The sequence below is a fragment of the Brassica napus genome, chromosome A8, assembly GCF_020379485.1.
Source record: "Brassica napus cultivar Da-Ae chromosome A8, Da-Ae, whole genome shotgun sequence".
Lineage (NCBI taxonomy): Eukaryota > Viridiplantae > Streptophyta > Magnoliopsida > Brassicales > Brassicaceae > Brassica > Brassica napus.
In genome coordinates, this window is record NC_063441.1 from 20,006,453 (window position 1) to 20,022,763 (window position 16,311).

A 16,311-nucleotide genomic window follows, 5' to 3' on the forward strand; every position below is an offset into this window, starting at 1 on the left:
GTCGTAATAATGTCCATTAACAAAATAAACAGCAAGTTAGCAACTGGTTATCTAGTTTTTATGGGTTTTAAACGAAGAAAATTACATGAGATTTTACATGTAGAATTAATGTCTTGTTGTGTAGCTTCTCATCAATTGATTTATTTTCTGTATAACAGTATATATGCATGCACGCACACACTTGCGCGAGCATATATATATACTCAACTCAATAGATTTATAGTCAAAAGAAACATCATGAGGAGGGAAAAAAGAGAAACAGCACTCACTCGTTACAAAATATCTTCCTATATTTATAGACTAATTAATAAGCTCGATCCAAGATTCTATACTTCAAGAATCATAATTAAATCTTCTCTCTTTTTTATGTGGAAACTTTCTTTCTCTTTCAGACTGAAAAAAGAAACTTTGAAAACAAAAATAGATGGACCATCTTTCCCTCTGTCCCCTCGTAGTTCTCCTGCTGTGCTTAGTGATACTAGCACTCAGTAAAATATTCAAAACCGTGATCCAAGATCAAAAGAAATCAACGGCTGATATTCCTCCGGGAAGCCATGGTTTTCCGGTGGTCGGAGAAACACTTCAGTTCATGCTTTCCGTAAACAGCGGCAAAGGCTTCTATGAGTTCGTTCGTAGTCGCCGTATCAGGTAAACACAATAAGCCTCTGAACCAGTTAAAAGGTTTCTGGCTGAAGTACTTTTAGGACATTATTTAATACTAATATTACAGGTACGGAAGTTGCTTTAGGACAAGTTTGTTCGGAGAGACGCACGTGTTCCTGTCGACGACTGAGTCAGCTCGGGCTGTTTTAAATAACGAGTCAGGGATGTTCACGAAACGGTATATAAAGTCCATAGCTGCGCTTGTGGGTGACCGGAGCCTTCTTTGTGCTTCTCAACACCATCACAAGATTCTCCGTAGCCGTTTTATCAACTTGTTCTCCAAAAAATCGACGGCTCTGATGGTTAGACACTTCGATGAACTCGTCGTTGACGCGCTTAGTGGATGGGAGCACCGTGGTACAGTGGTCTTGCTCACAGATTTGCTCCAGGTTTGTTTTACACACGTTGCATGTGGTTTAAGAATAAGCCGTTTTTAAAGAAAAGGCTTATTTAGAAAGCCGTTTCCCTTTATGAAAAAAGTTCGGCCCAACTTGGCCCATTTTCATACGTCTCTTATGTGCTAAAAATAAAAGGAAGTTTGGAAAAGGAAAATGATATTTTTACTTTAGCCAAATCAAAAACTGAATTACTGAATCAATTTTTTTTTCTTTTTGAAACTAAAAAGAATTGAATCAATTTTGTTTATAAAGGTCAGTCTTAATATTTGTAATTTCTAAGTATATGAGTAACGGTGCAGATAACATTCAAAGCAATGTGTAAGATGTTAATAAGTCTAGAAAACGAAGAAGAATTGGGTTCATTGCAAAGAGATGTTGGCTTTGTTTGTGAAGCCATGCTCGCTTTTCCTCTCAATTTACCCTGGACTAGATTTCACAAGGGCATCATGGTAATATCAGTACGTTCTATGATGTTTTAACATCAAAGTAATGGAGATTAATTATTACACTTGGATTGGTTTGATTCATAAGAAGAGATGTGTTATAAATGATGCAGGCAAGAGGAAGAGTTATGGAGGTGTTAGAAAAGATAATCAGAGAAAGGAGGAATGAAACAAATAGTCATAATAATAATTATCGTGAAGATTTTCTGCAGCAGCTTCTTGCAGTAGATAGCGACGGCTCTGCTTCGTCTTCTGATCATTCTACTAAGTTGACTGATGCTGAGATTAAGGACAATATTTTGACCATGATCATTGCAGGTCCCATTTATTTATTTTAGTATTCATCACTTTTGGACAAGTCTAGAGATAAAAAGTAAATCATTACATCATATTTCATTTTTTACAAACTTTTGCTACAAAAATGCAGGACAAGACACGACGGCTAGTGCTTTAACGTGGATGGTTAAGTACCTCGGTGAAAATCAGAAGGTTTTGAATATTCTGATTGTAAGTTTTGAAATTAATACAGTTCAAAAAGAAATTATAATTAAATAGTTTCTCATGTATATTAATACTATAGATTATATACACACTTTTAATTTCTGCTTTTTTAATTTAGTCAACATAAAGACAATTTTCAAAGGGTTTTGTTTCTAAAACATGTCACTATACCGGTCAACAGGAAGAACAAACTCAGCTTGCTAAGCAGGCATCACATAAACCATTTCTCGAACTAGATGATCTCACTGAAATGACATATGCTTCAAAGGTAAATACATAACAACGTTCAAACGTGTTTCAATGGACAATTAATGTTTTTAATGTGTACGTATATATAATTTTTGTACATAGATGGTGAAAGAATCTCTGAGAATGGCGTCTGTTGTGCCTTGGTTCCCAAGACTAGTACTTCAAGACTGTGAAATGGAAGGTTTGCTATAAATACTTCATTTAAAGATCGCCTTCAGTTTATTTGTTTTAATCTCAGATTACGAAAAAACAGATTATCTCTGGCTTTTTATAATACATTATTTTCTGATTTGAAAGGATACAAGATTAATAAAGGATGGAATATAAACATTGACGCTAGATCCATTCATCTTGATCCTAACGTATATAGTGAACCTCACAAGTTCAACCCTTCAAGGTTTGACGTACGTACATGATACTCTTAAGAAACCATATTTCCTTTCATTATTCTTGTTTGCATAGTAACATTATTTTGTTTGTACTTATTATAACTTAATCCTAAAATGAAGGAGGAAGCAAAAGCAAACAGTTTCTTAGCATTTGGTATGGGAGGACGAACATGTCTTGGACTTAATATGGCCAAAGCCATGATGGTAGTTTTTCTCCACCGTTTTATAACCACTTACAGGTTCGTACAATTATCTTATATGAATTGCATAAATTGTAATTTCGGTTATAATAAAAATAATGCTTGTGACCCAAAAATAATAATGATTTAACTTTTTCAAAAAAAAAATAATAATAATAATGATGAAGATGGGAGGTGGTAGATGGAGATCCAAGCATCGAGAAGTGGACATTATTTGCAAGATTGAAGAGTGGATATCCGATTCGTGTGTCACGTAGATTGTAAATATATAAGTTTCAAATTAGATCTTATATGTGTATATAAAAAGACTCAACGCGCGAGTGTTCCTATATACGATGTTTCATATCCAAATGTAATATTTACAACTTTGCATTAATGTCATATATTGTCACTATATATACTGTAGATAAAGACAGACGAAGTTTCTACTTGTCTTGTGTTTTGTGAACACATGATTATAATAGTAAAGAATATTTGAACACCAAAAGAATTATAAGGTAAATCCATAAATTATCAGCTAAGAAAGAATAAAGCGATGATGGTTGTTCATTGCTTGTCTTTAGTTTGTGTTGGTTGTTTTGTTATTCCATCAAGGATTTTTCATATTACATTCAAAAATTTGAACCAGACGCCTTGGCTTATTTGACAGGTAACTTTTTCTTCTAATTCATATATTCTTAATATCTAATTTCTTTTAGTATTTTGAACAAATTTACTCTAATAACTATATAATATTTAGGGTAGTTGATATTACGTTTAGTGAAAATCGGTTAGATTATAAGACTCAGTTAAACGATAATCACTGCAGTAATGCGGCTACTTAATTGATACATGCACTGACAACTTTCAGTTCAATACAAAACCAAATTTCTGTTTATTCTCACTTCCTTTGATGCTAAGGAATGGCTCCAAAGAGAAGATTTAGTCTGCTTTTTATTGATTTGAATAATGGTTTAGTATTTAAGGTACAATAATAGTAGTATTATATTTGGTTTTAAAAATGGTTGTGCAAGTGGATAATTGTTCGCCAAAAATATAGTTAATTAATAATTAAATTCCTAAAACGTCCAACTATGTGTCATGGACAGAACAAAAGCTTGATTAAAGAAGATCAAAGTACAGGTTGTGGATCATCCTAGGAGCAAGTGTTTTGTTCTAATGTCAGCTTCGGCATATGGATATATATTCTTTGTACCATTACTATTTTGTAACAATGATGTATGGGCTGTAATTTCAAGTAGATAGCAAGAAGTCTGGCTACAGTTTTGATGGATCTGTAATATCGTGATCTAGACTTTTATATTAAAATATCTTATACATATAAAATATTAGTTTCTTAAATGTATTAGTTCATATTGTAAATATTTATCTAGATCATAGCAATGCTAGAATTTTTGTTGCAAAAAACTATAAGTTGTTAAGTTTGAACTTCTTACCAACAATTTAGTATTATTTCTGGTGCTCTTTTTAAAAGCTAATAGGATTATCTATTACACTTTTATAAACCTACATAAATTATAGAATTCATTTATACCTTACCTTGCAACACTGATACGAGTTTATGTATGTTTTTTGGTTGTCAATGACAAATGTGTCGGGATCAATAATATTGTATTACTCATCTCAGTGAGAGGACGTGGACTCATATATGCCTCTGGAAAATATAATAGAGAAACAACAAAAGTAAAAATGTTGGTGACCTGGTGGCAATTATTATAGAACAAACAAAGTAGTGGATAAGAACATATACTAATAAGTAATAACTTCATAGTTTGGACAAACTTTTTTTTTTTTTGTAAGGCAAATTTTGGACAAACTTTCCGGGAAAATATTATTAATTAGATTAGAAGGAGCTGCTATTGGCACTAAGATCAACAACTAATCATATAATACTACCAAATGGTATTTATTTCATATATGTAGTTTATTTATAACAATGTCACGAATTTAATATACTTTTTAGTTAAGTAGATGTCCCTTCAAATGATATACCACAATCCAAATCAAATGTAGAATAGTAAAAATTGAATTCTACTTATTACAGGATTTAATATAAAATGTTTCTCGTATATTTACATGGAAATTTCCATATATTTTAGGAGTTCACACCGTTTTCTCGAACTCTTCTTATATGAGTCTATAATCAGGAGACAATGAAACAGTCATTAGCACGTCTCATAATATATACAAGCTGAACTAGGAGAGAACAATGTTTCAAAAACTAATTGGCTTGAACTTGTAACAGTTCTCCTTTTCCCACACTGTCATGTTTTACTAACGAATTGATGAATTGACATAATTACAATCAAAATGTTGTCAGTTGGTTCCTTTGGTTTTTTTTTGAAACACAGTTGGTTCCTTTGGCTTTTTTTTTTTTGGAAACAAAGTTGGTTCCTTTGGCTTTAACATAGAATTAACTACAAAAAGCTCATAACTTCACTTAAACCTAAAATCAACCCCAAAACTAGTTGTTCAATTATTTCTCAAAAAAAAAAAACTAGTTCTTCAATTAACTTAAATGAATTTGTCAGTTTAATTATAATTCGGTGTTTTAGGTCGATATTTCGGCTGAAGTGCTGATTATACGTAACTAGTCAATAAGTGGCGTCCTACCATGTGACACAGATTAATAGCCTCATCTATATTAGAAATTTAGAATACAACATCATTGTCCGTAAAAAAGGTTGAGGCACAAACGAGATCTATGCCCCTCGTTTAAAAAAGGTAAAAAAAACCCTAGACTCTCTCAGACACGGGGCTCGAGGCACAAACGAGATCTATGCCCCTCGGCGCCGGCAACGGCGTTTCTCGCCGGCGCTGGGCCTTAACGACGACGCTGCTCTTCTCCTTCACCATCGTGTTCCTGATTTCCTGCTCTGTTTTTTGGTTATTCACTCGTGTCACTTGGATGTTTGGAGGAAGGCGATCCCGACAAATGGTACGACGGAGAAGAGGACTCTTCGTTACGCTTCTTTCGGTGGTCCTTTCCTTCCGACAGGTCCTTCTCTTAGCGATGAGTCGAGAGGGTTCTCTCACCGCCGCTGAGCTCTGGTCTTCGGGTTCAAACCCCGTCGTACCTCTCTCTGTTTGCTGTCAAGTCCAAGCCTTTAAATGCTATACGGAGCCGCGATTTCAACTGACGAGAACAACCTCCTCGTCTCCGGGGAGGCTTGAGTCCCACAAACCACTGCGCGGTGCTCCTCTTCATCAGACTGACGGCAGATCTCGAAGCATCACCAGTTCAGTTCCGAGTTACTTCGGTATCATTTCACTTCCTTCATACCGAAAAGTGATGCTCTCCTCACCTCCGTTAATCATCGACCGTGCTTCATTTCCTCTCCGTCGGAGCTTTGCCGGCGACTTCGTATCCTTCGTATTCCGTGCCAGAATGACAGCGTCTCCTGAGGTATCAATTGATTATGTTTGGGCCTGGCCCATGTGTGTTTTTGAACCTGTCAGCCCAAGATATTGGAAAAGACCCAGATATGTAGAAGAAAGAGTTATCCAACGATTAAGATTAGCTAGTGGTGGGGTCAGTTTGAGTTCCTGTGATTTCAACAGGATCTATCCTTCTCGTATTACACGATCATATTTATCCTTTGGGAAAGTTTTACCGGTGGGTTCACCGGGATTGGTTATCCTTCGTTCCTCCTCCTCGGTTTCATTGTCGCTGCCGAGTGTTTGCTTCAGTTCCCTCATCGGTTTGTCATCTTGCGTAGCGATCTCCACGGGATCTGAAGATGCAACCGAGACTACTTCGGTAGTTCTCGTAGATGAGGTCTGGACCTCAACGTCACATTCTGTGACTATTTTCCAGTTGTCCGACTTTGTCGTGAAGGCTCACTCGACGCATTCAAGCTTCGTCTCGAATTCGCTGTCATCTTCGGTTGAAGACTTATCTTTCTTAGACTATTTATGTGGTGTATGTTATGTTTATGGCCAAAGAGGATGTATAATTCCCTCTTGTTATTGTAGTGAAAAAGTTTGATTATGAATGAAAGTAAGTTTGTGTTCAAAAAAAAAACATCATTGTCCGTAAAAAATAACCTATGTTGTTAACGTCTTTTACTTTTACATAGTCCCCACGCCAAGCTCTAATTCGAAATGGCCAAGTACGGACCACCACTACCAGTAGAGCCAGAACCACCCACGAGCCTACGACTACGATGACGACGACGATCAGTTCCATCGTAATAAGGCTGATCTTGCAACTGGGGGACACAGTTCTGCCACTGGTCAACGCTGCCGTTTTGAAACCGAGAGACTCCGTTTCCCCAGTGATCAGCGACGCCGTTTTGGCAATTCATTTTCTTCTTGTACCCCGTGATAAATGTCTCCACCTTCATACGAAACTCCTCGCTGCTCAGCTCATCCATCGCATGCGACCTCCACGACGCCGTTTTCACCAGTACTCTCTCTGACTCCGTCCTTCGATACTCCACCGTCGACCTCTTCTTCTTCTTCTCCAAACTCGTCGTCTTCCTATAACTCTTAGAGCTCGTCTCCACCACTACTCGTTCATAACATTTACTCTCCTCAACCGTATTAACCGCTTGACACGGTGGCACAGTCTTGTAGTAACTTGACTTATTATAATATTCACCACCGTAGTCTCCAACCTCCATCAGGGCAGAAGACGTCTCCGGGGAGGAACGGACGACGGTGGGCACGGCGGCGATATATTCATCATAGAGATCTTGTTTCTTTTTTTCGGTGGTTTTGAGGAAGCTAAAGTATATCGCGCCTATGAGAGCGTTTAGGATGATGAAGATGAAGAAAACGTTTCTTAGAACCAAACGGAACCAACCGAACCAAAGGTCAACGCCGTCGAGTACATTTATAATCGTCGGGTAACCACAGTAACCGGTGAAGGCTAGGACGGCTGAGACTTTGACAATGAACAGAACATTCTGTAAGCTAAACGTATTGTCGTGTCCCTTAGTTGGCTCATCGTTCTCCTTCTCCATAGTTTGTTAGTAGGTGGAAGAATTATTGAAGGAAATGTTAACGATTTTCTATATGGGGAGAAGGAAATGTTATGTTGGAGAAAAGAGATGCACTGATGCTGAGACAGATACGATCGCTAGAGACTTGAGTGGTCCTTTTATAGAGTGCTTTGATATAAAAATTAACATGGTTAATTTAAAATATTTGCTTGGGCTTTTAATTTTATAATAATATTGTCGACACTCAACCAATAATGTCTCAGTTAGCTTGTTTCTTTTGTTTTCTAGTTAAATGATATGAATTATAAAAATGTAGTCTGTGGAATTATTTTAGCACATAAACTAATGGTTGTTTGCTGTCTATCTCAATTAAGGTTTATTATGATTTTAGCCAATTAAATTGGATTGAAAACTCGCAGTTGCTACTATATAGATATTGTATTATGGTTCCAATTCAACACATCATTGTCTTAAGAACTATTTACAGTTCAGTAATTTTTTTTTTATAGATTTTAGATTGCAGGATATTACTCCAAAACTACTATCACTGGCATTGATGGCTAGGTAGATATCTTGGTTTTATTAAAAAAAAAATTCCAATTATATATGCATACACATATATGATTCGTAGCCATCATGTTCAATTTATAAAAATGCCATATCCTATTTATATAGCAAGTTCTCCGATATGAAATGACACCCAACTGTGTTTCAAAAAAAAAAAGAAAAGGAAAAAAAGAAAAAAAGAAATGACACCCAAAATTTAATGAACATTTCACCAAAGTAAATTTTAGATTCGGGTGTAGATATTTTGCATCAAGTAATAATGTATCAATGTATCATATAGTGTTTTTTGGTAAACAATGTATCATATAGTTTTGAGTATATATAAAGTAATTACGTGACCTGTAACAAATATTTTCAAGTGTATAGTATACGTAGTTGAAGGACATCAATTAATTGATGGAGGGGTTGGTTAGCATATATAAAGCGTATAAGCTATAAAGCATATGCATACACTTGGAAGCACCTCGAACCAGACACGTGAAATCACGCGCCGTCAAGGGGAGGAAACTAAGAACGAACGAACTTATCCACACAAGATGATAGTATCACACTCACGAGGGTCATGGAAATTGAAAGTGACCGAGATCCGAGAATCACGTGAGATGGGATGAGTCACGTGCTCAAAAGCAATTTACAGTTTACTACACATAATAAAGATGGAGATGCTGTTTCAACAAAAAAAGTTTGAGATTCATGAAACATTTTATAAAGAGGTGCTCAAAAGAAACTACAGACAAAGACTGAGACTGGTTTATTTATGGTGCAGCAGATCCAAACACTGTCTGATTCTGTGGTCGCCATCAAACAATCTTTGTCATAATCACAACATTTTTTAATATGAAAAAAAACCCACGATATCAGGGAAATAAATAGATGTTTACAAATGAAAATCAAAGTAATTAATTATTTGTACGGTTACATGCATGTTTGATACAAATTGTAAAGCTTAGCCAGGTTCCAGTTCTTGTTTGACCACCGTACAATTTCGTTCCAACAACTCTGACTTAAATATATAATTCCGATTTTTCTGAAGGCTATATAATTTCGTTTTTGCACAGAAAGAAAAGACTTCCATTATTGCTGTGTTTGCATCCATGTTCAAATGTAATACTGTCTTGACTTTTGATATACATACAAACTTCAAATGTTTGTATCTGGTGTGTCATAGTGTCATGGTAACATGTCCGAACAAATTAGACGTCAGAACTCTTTGATAACAAAGTCTACAGTCAAAACTCCTACTGATTTTCGGATAGAGTTTGGATAAATAGTAGGCTGGGTGGGTTTCATCCCGTTCACACTATACTCTACACAAAAGACAGATCTAGAGAATGCGTTTCTCTATATATAAAGAGCCTTTCAGCTTGTGAATATTATTACCATATAACAAAATTCCATGGCTTCTTCTTACGCACGTTTGCTCTTGCTTTGCCTATCCATCTTCCTCATCGCTTCCACTGGTAAGTTCACTCCACTGCTCAACTGGTATCTCTAGTCACCGTTTTTACATTTTTCTATATCTTCTGTTTCGAGAATTTTTCCAGAGGTGATGATGGTGGAAGGAAGAGTTTGCCAGAGGAGAAGCAAGACATGGACAGGGTTTTGTGGCAACACTCGCGGCTGTGACAGTCAGTGTAAGAGATGGGAACGGGCTTCACACGGGGCTTGTCACGCTCAGTTCCCGGGGTTCGCATGTTTTTGCTACTTCAACTGCTGAAGCAAGCAAAAAGTTCTCTGAATCTTCTTCAAGTGTCACGGTGTTATCTTCTTTTGTTCTGTTGCGAATCATGTACATAGTCTCTATGACAAAACCATAACGTTTACCTTGGGTCCTAATAAAATCCCGTTTGTGCCGGGAGTTACCACTACATGTCTATTGTCTAGTGAAGTTGTGATAAAAACTATAATAAGAGGTTGTCTCGCAGTTTTGTTTATCTACATCAGCAGGGCAATAACTTGTTTGATAGAGCTAGAGCAACTAACTTACACTAGTGATTGCTACAGCTTCATGGTCACAATCTCTATTCTTGAATTAACTAACTACCAGGTAACAATTAAAGTTACGGGTTAAGCTGCCATGTTTGACCTCTAAGGACTAAAACTCTTTTAGGATTTGCATACTCCCTAAACACTAACTAGCGTATCACTCATGTCAAACACAATATTCACTTCGTAACTTCATAACATTACTCTGCTTCCTGAAGGAAATAACGGTAACCCTTATGGCCGAGTAGCCCACACTCGATCGTTGTGATCCACAGAGATACTTAAACCCCGATAAGCCTTTAACAACAGAATGCGTATTGAATTAAAGTGAGACTTCAGCACAGATACAAGGCATTTGCTTTAAGTAAATTCTGTAAGCTTCTTTGTGAAGAACATAAAGCTTATGAGCAGTTTCCAAGACGGATCTTTAACATGCACATGAACTAGCGCATGCTTCAGTCTATTATTGTTATTATTCAATCTTCATGTTTTATAATATTGATTCAGAATTTCAAAGAACCAAAGTAACAGCATCCAAAGTTTGTTCTCACAATACCATTCTTTCCTACGAAACCATGAAGAAAAGTCGAGCAAAAGTTTCTCCAAAGCTGTAATTTCACTCTACTCTAGTGTACTCTACATGCCATTATTCAAACCAGACATCTTCTTGAGACATCTCATAGATACTAGGTATTTAAGGTTTCGATCAGAAAACATACCCCGAAAAATCAGTTCACATTTAAAGGACGTTTGGCTTAGACTCGTTCTTGTTAGGGAGTTTAAGCTCTGGTGGAGTTTCTCTCACAATACCAAGCATGGAGTCGTACTCCTCGTCTTTTGCAGCATACCTCTTGCGTAGAACCTTCTCAAACTCGATCGCATTTAGTGGCTTTGCATTCTCTGCAGCGTGAGCCTTCGCGAGGTTTGAGTAGTTTTCAGCTGACACTGGGATAAAATCAATTTCCTTACTCTTGAGCTTCCTGAGGAACTTTGCTGGGTTTCCTCCCCATATCTGAGTCATTATAGACCAATATGGTAAAAAAAAGTTAAATCTGTCAGTAAGTATGGCTGTAGAAGGAGTTTAATCGGTCATGATGAGATACAAACACCATTTTGTATTCACATGCTGATTGTTTAAAATGAAATTTCACATAATTGACCATAATCATTAGTCTTTAAATGAAAGTTGAGCTTTTACAACACTTCACCTAAAAGGATGATAGATTATGTTTTATCCACTATCCAGACCAATTCATAGACTAAACTGTATTTCAACTTCAAATCTAGTCTCCACTGATCTCAGAATTAGAAAAGATATCATAAATGAAATAGCCTATGCTGCCTAAGTAGCAATAGAAGTATGTCAGCACATATAAGGTTATGGGTCTTCAGATAATGCAAATGTTCTACGCAAAATTATACCTCTCCGGAAGGAATCCTAGTGTTTTGTCGCACAAGCGCACCAGCAGCAACCAGGGCATGCTTTTCAACCACGACACCGTCCAGAAGTGTCGCTCCCATCCCGATAAAAGCCTCATCCTCAACGGTACATCCATGTAAAACAGCACTATGACCTGTTACAGATCTAGTCTAAAACTATATCCCAAATGCTTTGCGGAGATGAATGAATATCAGAAAACTGCAAAACATAGAGCAAGAGATTCCTACTAACCAATGGTTACATTGTCTCCGATAATGGTTGGAGGCACCTTTCCGCTTAAGTTAGATTTTGCCACATGAACAAGTGAGTTGTCCTGAATATTAGTTCCTGATCCAACACTAACAGTGTTCACATCCCCTGCAAAGAACACAAGAGCAAGTCATAGACTGTATGTTATTCCACTGTTTCGTGGTAATAAAGAAAAGGCTTAACCTAACCTAACCACACAGTACCAATCCTGAGTGACATAACATCATTCTGAACGAAAGAACAAACCTAATTCCATTACCATTTAACCTAAATAAAGATACCACAAATAAAAAACAATCTAAACTAGCCTAGGCGGGATCAAGCTCAAATTAGATAAAAGGGGATATTCATCAAGAGAATATGTAGTATACTTGTGTTAAGTCTCCTTAGGTGATGCTAGGAAGCTCCATATTGAGCAGTGTTATTCATCACTAAACCATAAAAGAAGTCTCAAGAACATACATTCCTTCTCTACTTAGTTGACATAGCTAAGGATACATACGTATATGATAGAACACCAAATCAGTCACTATATGAGAAATCAAATCAGTCAAACACCAAAAACACTGAAGAGCTTAGTAACATTTGCTCACCTCGTAGTACGCATCCATACCAAATAGACGATCCTCTTCCAATCTGAACGTTCCCAATGACTGAAGCACTTGGTGCTACAAAAGCTTCCTTATCCACAATCGGAGCCTTATCGAATACGTTCATCAGCGTCCGATGCCTAGATACTACAGAGAAAGCTACGATTACACACACACGAAAGCAAAAACCTAAGCAGCAAATCACAAATCAATGAATCCCTTCTGCTACTCAAAGACATCAAATACCAGATCTGCAACCTAATCGGAAGAGCTGAGTAACCTAATCGAAGCTTCTGTTTTGGAATTCGAAAACGGAGTGGTGAGATCGAGCTACAGTGAAGCTTACGTTGTTCACGGAAGCAGTTTTTGCCTTGGAGGCGACATCCGAGGCGATCGAGAGCCTGACCGGTCTCACGGATCCAAAATCCGACGGAGTAAAATGCTCTGCCTAAGGTTCCCATTGTTCGTCGTCACCTTCCTCGAGTTCACAGGCGAGGAATCTATAGTGAAGCAGATGAATTGCGTTGGTTTATTCTGGTTAACGCAAACCGCTATATTCTAAACTGAACCAAAATTAGATTTTTATTATCTCTGAGTCGATGATTCCTATATGGATTATTCAGTTACTCAAAATCTGAATCACGACAAATAAGTTATAACTAATCACGACAAATTGTACACATACATTAAAAAATTACTAACTTTTTATATTTTCTAAACAAAAATATCATTAATTATTTAACTAATCACAAATCAATTAATAATAGAATAAAAAGTATATTATCATTGTTCATATACATTACGTGTTAATAAATTTTATATAGAAAACCGAAAATGTTATATAATTTGAAACATAAAAATTTTTCTAAAACGGCTTATATAAAAAAAAAACGGAGGGAGTACTAGTTGTATGTTGCATTTGATGTTGTCGTTACGTTAACATTGTGCTAAAAACGTGAAAACCTTTACCGATACGGTTCAAAATTTTCAAATCGTATCTCGCCATGCACCAACACGTGGAAAAGATAACATGTCCTTCTCAAACGTTGGGCAATACTGGACCACTGCTTTTGGTTGAACACTAAAGAGAGAGTGTGTGAGAATTGTGTATAAAAAAACACTGAATAACTCAACAGTTCTTTGATCGCAGCAAAAGAAAAATTCAAGATGGCTCTCGAAGTCTGCGTGAAAGCCGCCGTTGGTGCCCCTGATGTTCTTGGCGACTGTAACTTCTTCTCTCTCTCTGTTTTAGACTTTAGTTCTGATTTTGCAAGATCTGAGTTTTGGATCTTTGAATGTCGTTTCAGGCCCGTTCAGCCAAAGGGTTCTTCTCACCCTCGAGGAGAAGAGTCTGCCCTACAAAATGCATCTGATCAACCTCTCCGACAAACCTAAATGGTCAGTTACTCATTCACCGGATGTGTTGAGCTTTGTTTTAACCGGAAATTGGATTTGGTTCGGTTAGCTCAAATGCTAACCGGAAACTGCAATGGCATTGTTTATATATGATTTTTCGAAAGTAGCTGGATGAAAGATTCGCCTAGAAACATTAGACTATAACCCCAAAATTTTGAGTGTTTAATATAAATGTATCTATCAATTGGTCCGTATAATTAAAAATATATGTTTAATAATTATTTCAAGCCGCATATATCTCAGAGCGTATATGATGCAGGTTCTTAGACATTAGTCCTGGAGGGAAAGTACCAGTGCTTAAGATCGACGGCAAGTGGGTGCCTGATTCCGACGTCATCGTCAGCCTTCTTGAGAAGAAGTATCCTGAGCCATCACTCAAAACTCCTCCTAAGTTTGCCTCTGTTGGATCCAAGATCATGAGTACTTTCGTGGCTTTCCTGACGACCAAAAACTCAAGTGACGGTCCTTTGCTTCATGAGCTAGAAGCCTTGGAGAATCATCTCAAGTCTCATGATGGTCCTTTTATCGCCGGGGAAACGGTCAGCGCGGTGGATCTTAGCTTAGCACCAAAGCTTTACCATCTCGAGGTCGCTCTTGGCCACTTCAAAAGCTGGTCTGTCCCTGGGAGCTTGACCCATGTTCATAACTACATGCATGCTTTGTTCTCCCTCCACTCCTTTGAGAAAACAAAGGCTGAGGAGAAGTATGTGATCGCAGGATGGGCTCCCAAGGTCCACTACTAAAACTACTAGTTCCATATGTTCCGCACCACTATGAGATTAACTGGTGTGATGTTGTGTTCATGGTTTATCTTCTCTATCAGTCAAATAATGAATGTTCTAACCAAACAATCTATTATGCTTTGTATTGTATCAATCAAACCAATTTTATGTTAATAAGGCATTCAGACATACATTATTCCAATATATGAGTTATATATTATTTTTGTTTTTAGATTTTGAGAAATTTTAAATAGATATAAATTTATATAAAAATGGGTTTCCTGATGTGGACAGTAAATATCCGAACAAAACCTGAACAACCAAAATTTATAAATATTCAAATGGAGATTAAATATTTAATCCTGAAAGTTTGAAATCCGAAACCGAATAGATCCAAGTAGCTACCCGAACACCCATCCTACTCCAATGTAGTATTTTGGATCTTACTCATTTTTTTATCTTTTGAAAACATCTGGAATTTGATTATGCGAGAACTTAAATAGACAAATACATTTATAAGCTGAAAACCGTGCCATTAGGCCTTGTTGCGTATACATGTTGTTTAATTTACTCGCATGAAACGAAAGCCACCTCACGTCGTGCTATTTTCGGTGTAACCTTAACGGTGGATATTTAAATAAAACCAAACTGTTTAAATTTAGGGCACAATCCAACAAAAGTAGTACAACACGTAAAAATCGTTGTAACTTTAGACAGCTTAAATAATCTGATTTGACTTCTTTTCTTAAACCATTCTTTTGTTTTAAATATTGAAAAGAAGAACAAGAATAAAAAGTTTGTAGAAGAACGGATGGCGAAAACATGGGTAGCTGTGGTGTTATCCGTGATGCTACTCGTTTCCATAAACTCGGTGACAATTTTGGCTGAGGAGGAACAGCCTACGATTGGGTCGAGGATAGACTCAGCCGTGACAGGCGTCACCAATGCATTCAATGAACACGGTGGCCCAGACGCCGTAGAAACCGTATCTTCCACCGCAAAGTCCGTTTACGGATGGTTTGGTGATAAAGCCAAGTATGTCTACGATTCTTTATAATATTTTTAATTTTTCTGGTATGAATATGATACGTTAGGTACTTAGGTTTAATTTTACTAGTGAATAATGTTTTTGCTACACTGTTGTTCTTATTTTCTTAGAATACATACGTAACATAAGAATAATAACTAACACTGTATATGGTTTGTTCCGATGTTTGTTTTCATTACTTCCATAATCACTCATTATAAATCTTCTTTTTTTTAGGGAAATGGGAATTCATTTCTAAAAGGAGGAATAAGGAAAGGTCGACTTATGGATGTGGTATATATGAAAACAAAAATAGCTTGACCTATCTGTAATTGATTTTATCTATTTAATCTTCATATTCTTCAATGCATGAGCATGAATATGTAAATGTAACCCAATATCTTTAAACAAAATGTTATCACGTCAATGTCGGATGCATGTAACATTACACATAGATTGACCATCTTACAAGCTACATCACTAAAGTTCATGATCCCTTTGTTTTGTCCAAGGCATGATCCAGA

General features: G+C 36.7%; 6 protein-coding genes across 9 annotated transcripts; 4 read left to right on the forward strand and 2 right to left on the reverse strand.

Moving 5' to 3' along the window:
- The first annotated feature begins 294 nt into the window (after positions 1 to 294).
- LOC106440764 (abscisic acid 8'-hydroxylase 1-like) lies at positions 295 to 3,237 on the forward strand. 3 transcript variants are annotated; one of them, XR_007315472.1, is made up of 10 exons: positions 295 to 648; positions 731 to 1,052; positions 1,361 to 1,519; positions 1,618 to 1,822; positions 1,932 to 2,011; positions 2,187 to 2,273; positions 2,357 to 2,435; positions 2,552 to 2,651; positions 2,764 to 2,882; positions 3,011 to 3,237. XR_007315472.1 is itself a non-coding variant. In XM_048738094.1 (10 exons), the coding sequence occupies exons 1-10, from the start codon at positions 425 to 427 to the stop codon at positions 3,105 to 3,107; spliced, it is 1,479 nt and encodes a 492-aa protein (XP_048594051.1). In that variant the 5' UTR covers positions 301 to 424; the 3' UTR covers positions 3,108 to 3,237. The 3 variants fall into 3 exon arrangements, 2 of the variants coding, with proteins under 2 accessions (XP_048594051.1, XP_013737949.2); XM_048738094.1 differs by having other exon boundaries at positions 301 to 648; positions 2,552 to 2,658; XM_013882495.3 differs by having other exon boundaries at positions 309 to 648; positions 1,361 to 1,510; positions 2,552 to 2,658.
- Positions 3,238 to 4,157: 920 nt separating this feature from the next.
- On the forward strand, positions 4,158 to 10,292 carry LOC106444598 (defensin-like protein 19). 2 transcript variants are annotated; one of them, XR_007315473.1, is made up of 2 exons: positions 4,158 to 9,816; positions 9,901 to 10,292. XR_007315473.1 is itself a non-coding variant. In XM_013886054.3 (2 exons), exons 1-2 carry the CDS (start codon positions 9,753 to 9,755, stop codon positions 10,071 to 10,073), a joined length of 237 nt encoding a protein of 78 aa, XP_013741508.2. In that variant the 5' UTR covers positions 9,737 to 9,752; the 3' UTR covers positions 10,074 to 10,292. The 2 variants fall into 2 exon arrangements, 1 of the variants encoding a protein (XP_013741508.2); XM_013886054.3 differs by having other exon boundaries at positions 9,737 to 9,816.
- LOC125576968 lies at positions 6,938 to 7,810 on the reverse strand. Its single transcript, XM_048737531.1, has one exon. The coding sequence runs from the start codon at positions 7,808 to 7,810 to the stop codon at positions 6,938 to 6,940; it is 873 nt and encodes a 290-aa protein (XP_048593488.1).
- Positions 10,293 to 10,828: 536 nt separating the features above from the next.
- On the reverse strand, positions 10,829 to 13,217 carry LOC106440766 (gamma carbonic anhydrase 1, mitochondrial). The gene is made up of 5 exons (XM_013882497.3): positions 12,969 to 13,217; positions 12,626 to 12,769; positions 12,015 to 12,140; positions 11,765 to 11,916; positions 10,829 to 11,354 (listed from the first exon to the last, which is right to left on the reverse strand). Exons 1-5 carry the CDS (start codon positions 13,081 to 13,083, stop codon positions 11,082 to 11,084), a joined length of 810 nt encoding a protein of 269 aa, XP_013737951.2. The 5' UTR covers positions 13,084 to 13,217; the 3' UTR covers positions 10,829 to 11,081.
- Positions 13,218 to 13,660: 443 nt separating this feature from the next.
- On the forward strand, positions 13,661 to 14,949 carry LOC106440767 (glutathione S-transferase DHAR1, mitochondrial-like). The gene is made up of 3 exons (XM_013882498.3): positions 13,661 to 13,847; positions 13,930 to 14,020; positions 14,298 to 14,949. Exons 1-3 carry the CDS (start codon positions 13,790 to 13,792, stop codon positions 14,779 to 14,781), a joined length of 633 nt encoding a protein of 210 aa, XP_013737952.1. The 5' UTR covers positions 13,661 to 13,789; the 3' UTR covers positions 14,782 to 14,949.
- A 561-nt stretch (positions 14,950 to 15,510) lies between these two features.
- On the forward strand, positions 15,511 to 16,212 carry BNAA08G22030D. Its single transcript, XM_013884383.3, has 2 exons — positions 15,511 to 15,795; positions 16,025 to 16,212. The coding sequence occupies exons 1-2, from the start codon at positions 15,572 to 15,574 to the stop codon at positions 16,044 to 16,046; spliced, it is 246 nt and encodes an 81-aa protein (XP_013739837.2). The 5' UTR covers positions 15,511 to 15,571; the 3' UTR covers positions 16,047 to 16,212.
- The last annotated feature ends 99 nt before the right edge of the window (positions 16,213 to 16,311 follow it).

Excerpts from the sequence above, each read along its gene's own strand:
- LOC106444598 (XM_013886054.3), top strand. The coding sequence starts at position 9,753 with ATGGCTTCTTCTTACGCACGTTTGCTCTTGCTTTGCCTATCCATCTTC. Across the intron at positions 9,817-9,900 it reads CTTCCTCATCGCTTCCACTG|AGGTGATGATGGTGGAAGGA; the intron begins GTAAGTTCACTC and ends GAATTTTTCCAG.
- LOC125576968 (XM_048737531.1), bottom strand. The coding sequence starts at position 7,810 with ATGGAGAAGGAGAACGATGAGCCAACTAAGGGACACGACAATACGTTT.
- BNAA08G22030D (XM_013884383.3), top strand. The coding sequence starts at position 15,572 with ATGGCGAAAACATGGGTAGCTGTGGTGTTATCCGTGATGCTACTCGTT. Across the intron at positions 15,796-16,024 it reads TGGTTTGGTGATAAAGCCAA|GGAAATGGGAATTCATTTCT; the intron begins GTATGTCTACGA and ends TCTTTTTTTTAG.
- LOC106440767 (XM_013882498.3), top strand. The coding sequence starts at position 13,790 with ATGGCTCTCGAAGTCTGCGTGAAAGCCGCCGTTGGTGCCCCTGATGTT. Across the intron at positions 13,848-13,929 it reads CCCTGATGTTCTTGGCGACT|GCCCGTTCAGCCAAAGGGTT; the intron begins GTAACTTCTTCT and ends ATGTCGTTTCAG. Across the intron at positions 14,021-14,297 it reads CTCTCCGACAAACCTAAATG|GTTCTTAGACATTAGTCCTG; the intron begins GTCAGTTACTCA and ends TATATGATGCAG.
- LOC106440764 (XM_048738094.1), top strand. The coding sequence starts at position 425 with ATGGACCATCTTTCCCTCTGTCCCCTCGTAGTTCTCCTGCTGTGCTTA. Across the intron at positions 2,436-2,551 it reads TCAAGACTGTGAAATGGAAG|GATACAAGATTAATAAAGGA; the intron begins GTTTGCTATAAA and ends CTGATTTGAAAG. Across the intron at positions 2,883-3,010 it reads CGTTTTATAACCACTTACAG|ATGGGAGGTGGTAGATGGAG; the intron begins GTTCGTACAATT and ends ATAATGATGAAG.
- LOC106440766 (XM_013882497.3), bottom strand. The coding sequence starts at position 13,083 with ATGGGAACCTTAGGCAGAGCATTTTACTCCGTCGGATTTTGGATCCGT. Across the intron at positions 12,770-12,968 it reads AAACTGCTTCCGTGAACAAC|TATCTAGGCATCGGACGCTG; the intron begins GTAAGCTTCACT and ends CTTTCTCTGTAG. Across the intron at positions 11,917-12,014 it reads CGGAGACAATGTAACCATTG|GTCATAGTGCTGTTTTACAT; the intron begins GTTAGTAGGAAT and ends GATCTGTAACAG.